Source organism: Antrostomus carolinensis, unplaced genomic scaffold, assembly GCF_000700745.2.
Source record: "Antrostomus carolinensis isolate BGI_N321 unplaced genomic scaffold, ASM70074v2 scaffold33983, whole genome shotgun sequence".
In the NCBI taxonomy this organism is placed as follows: Eukaryota; Metazoa; Chordata; class Aves; order Caprimulgiformes; family Caprimulgidae; genus Antrostomus; species Antrostomus carolinensis.
The window spans coordinates 2,067-3,394 of record NW_010303689.1 but is presented as its reverse complement, the minus strand read 5'-3'; the positions used below and the strand labels follow the sequence as shown (position 1 = coordinate 3,394).

At 56.2% G+C, this 1,328-nt stretch overlaps 1 protein-coding gene across 1 annotated transcript in view; it reads left to right on the top strand.

Moving 5' to 3' along the window:
- S1PR4 (sphingosine-1-phosphate receptor 4) overlaps window positions 1-1,056 on the top strand; it is a 1,213-nt gene extending 157 nt beyond the window's left edge. Inside the window, 1 exon segment of the mRNA XM_010164202.1 lies at window positions 1-1,056. This exon segment is cut by the window's left edge and continues 16 nt beyond it. Coding sequence (XP_010162504.1) covers window positions 1-1,056 — 1,056 coding nt within the window.
- The last annotated feature ends 272 nt before the right edge of the window (window positions 1,057-1,328 follow it).

The window sequence follows — 1,328 nt, the reverse complement described above, 5'->3', positions numbered from 1 at the left end:
AAGCTGGCCAACCGCCAGTCTGGGGATGAGGGCATGAGTCTCATACGCACAACCTTTGCTGTCATCAGTTGCATCATCATCCTGGAGAACCTGCTTGTGCTGCTGGCCATCCTGCGCTGTCTGCGAGCCCGCCGCTGGGTCTACTCCTGCATTGCCAGCATCACCGTGAGCGACCTGCTGGCAGGAATTGCCTACCTTTCTAATCTCTGCCTCTCGGGCAAGAAGACCTTCCAGCTTTCACCTGAGCTCTGGTTCCTGCGGGAAGGCATCCTCTTCATTGCACTGGCTGCCTCCACCTTCAGCTTGCTTGTGACTGCCATCGAGCGCTACAGTGCCATGGTAAGGCCAATTGCTGAGAATGAAGCCAGCAAGACCCTGCGCTTACGCAGCCTGATAATCTCCTGTTGGCTGTTGGCCTTCATCATTGGACTGCTTCCACTGCTGGGCTGGAACTGTCTGTGTGACTTCAATGCCTGCTCTGTCCTCCTGCCTCTCTACTCCAAGAACTACATCCTTTTCTCTGTAGTCATGTTCAGCATCATCCTCCTGGGGATCATCGGCCTCTACATCTCCATCTTCCAGCTGGTCCAGGCCAGTTCTAAGCAAACCAGTTCTCGGCACAGCCGCAAACGGTCCCTGCGCTTGCTCAAGACTGTGCTGATGATCCTGGGTGCCTTCATCATCTGCTGGAGCCCTCTCTTTGTCCTGTTGCTCTTTGATGTCTTCTGTGAGACCCGGACCTGCACGCACCTCCACAGCCTGGACTGGACCCTGGCTCTGGCCATGCTTAACTCAGGCGTTAACCCCATAATTTACTCCCTCCGGAGCGTGGAGGTGCGCCGTGCTGTGGGAAGCCTCCTGTGCTGCTGCTGCATCAGGGTTGGGCTTTGCAAGCCTGGGAACTGCTTGGTCATCACAGACATCAACTCTGGCTCGTCCACAGAGAGCTCCTTGCGCTACCGGGAGAGCTTCCGCAGCTCTGTAGCGCTGAATGCCCGGCCCAGAGCACCTCTCTCCAGCAACTCCAGCATGATGAGTAATCTCCCCAGCCTCTGAGAGGCCATGGGGAGGGAGAGCAAGAGATGCCAGACAGCCCACCAGGACCTCATGATGCTGGTCCAAATGCAGCCCCACCCCAGCTGTTAACTGTGTCCAGGCTTTCCAGTCCCTTCAGACTGGGACATTGCCTCAGTGTGGGTGCAACATAGGGACGGGTGTTGCTTCTAGGATGGGAGTGAAGGATATGGGAACACTTTGGAATTGATGCTCTGCTGAGGCAACTGCTGTGCCGAGGTTGTAAGTGGACCCAGCTCTGTGTGTACATGTAT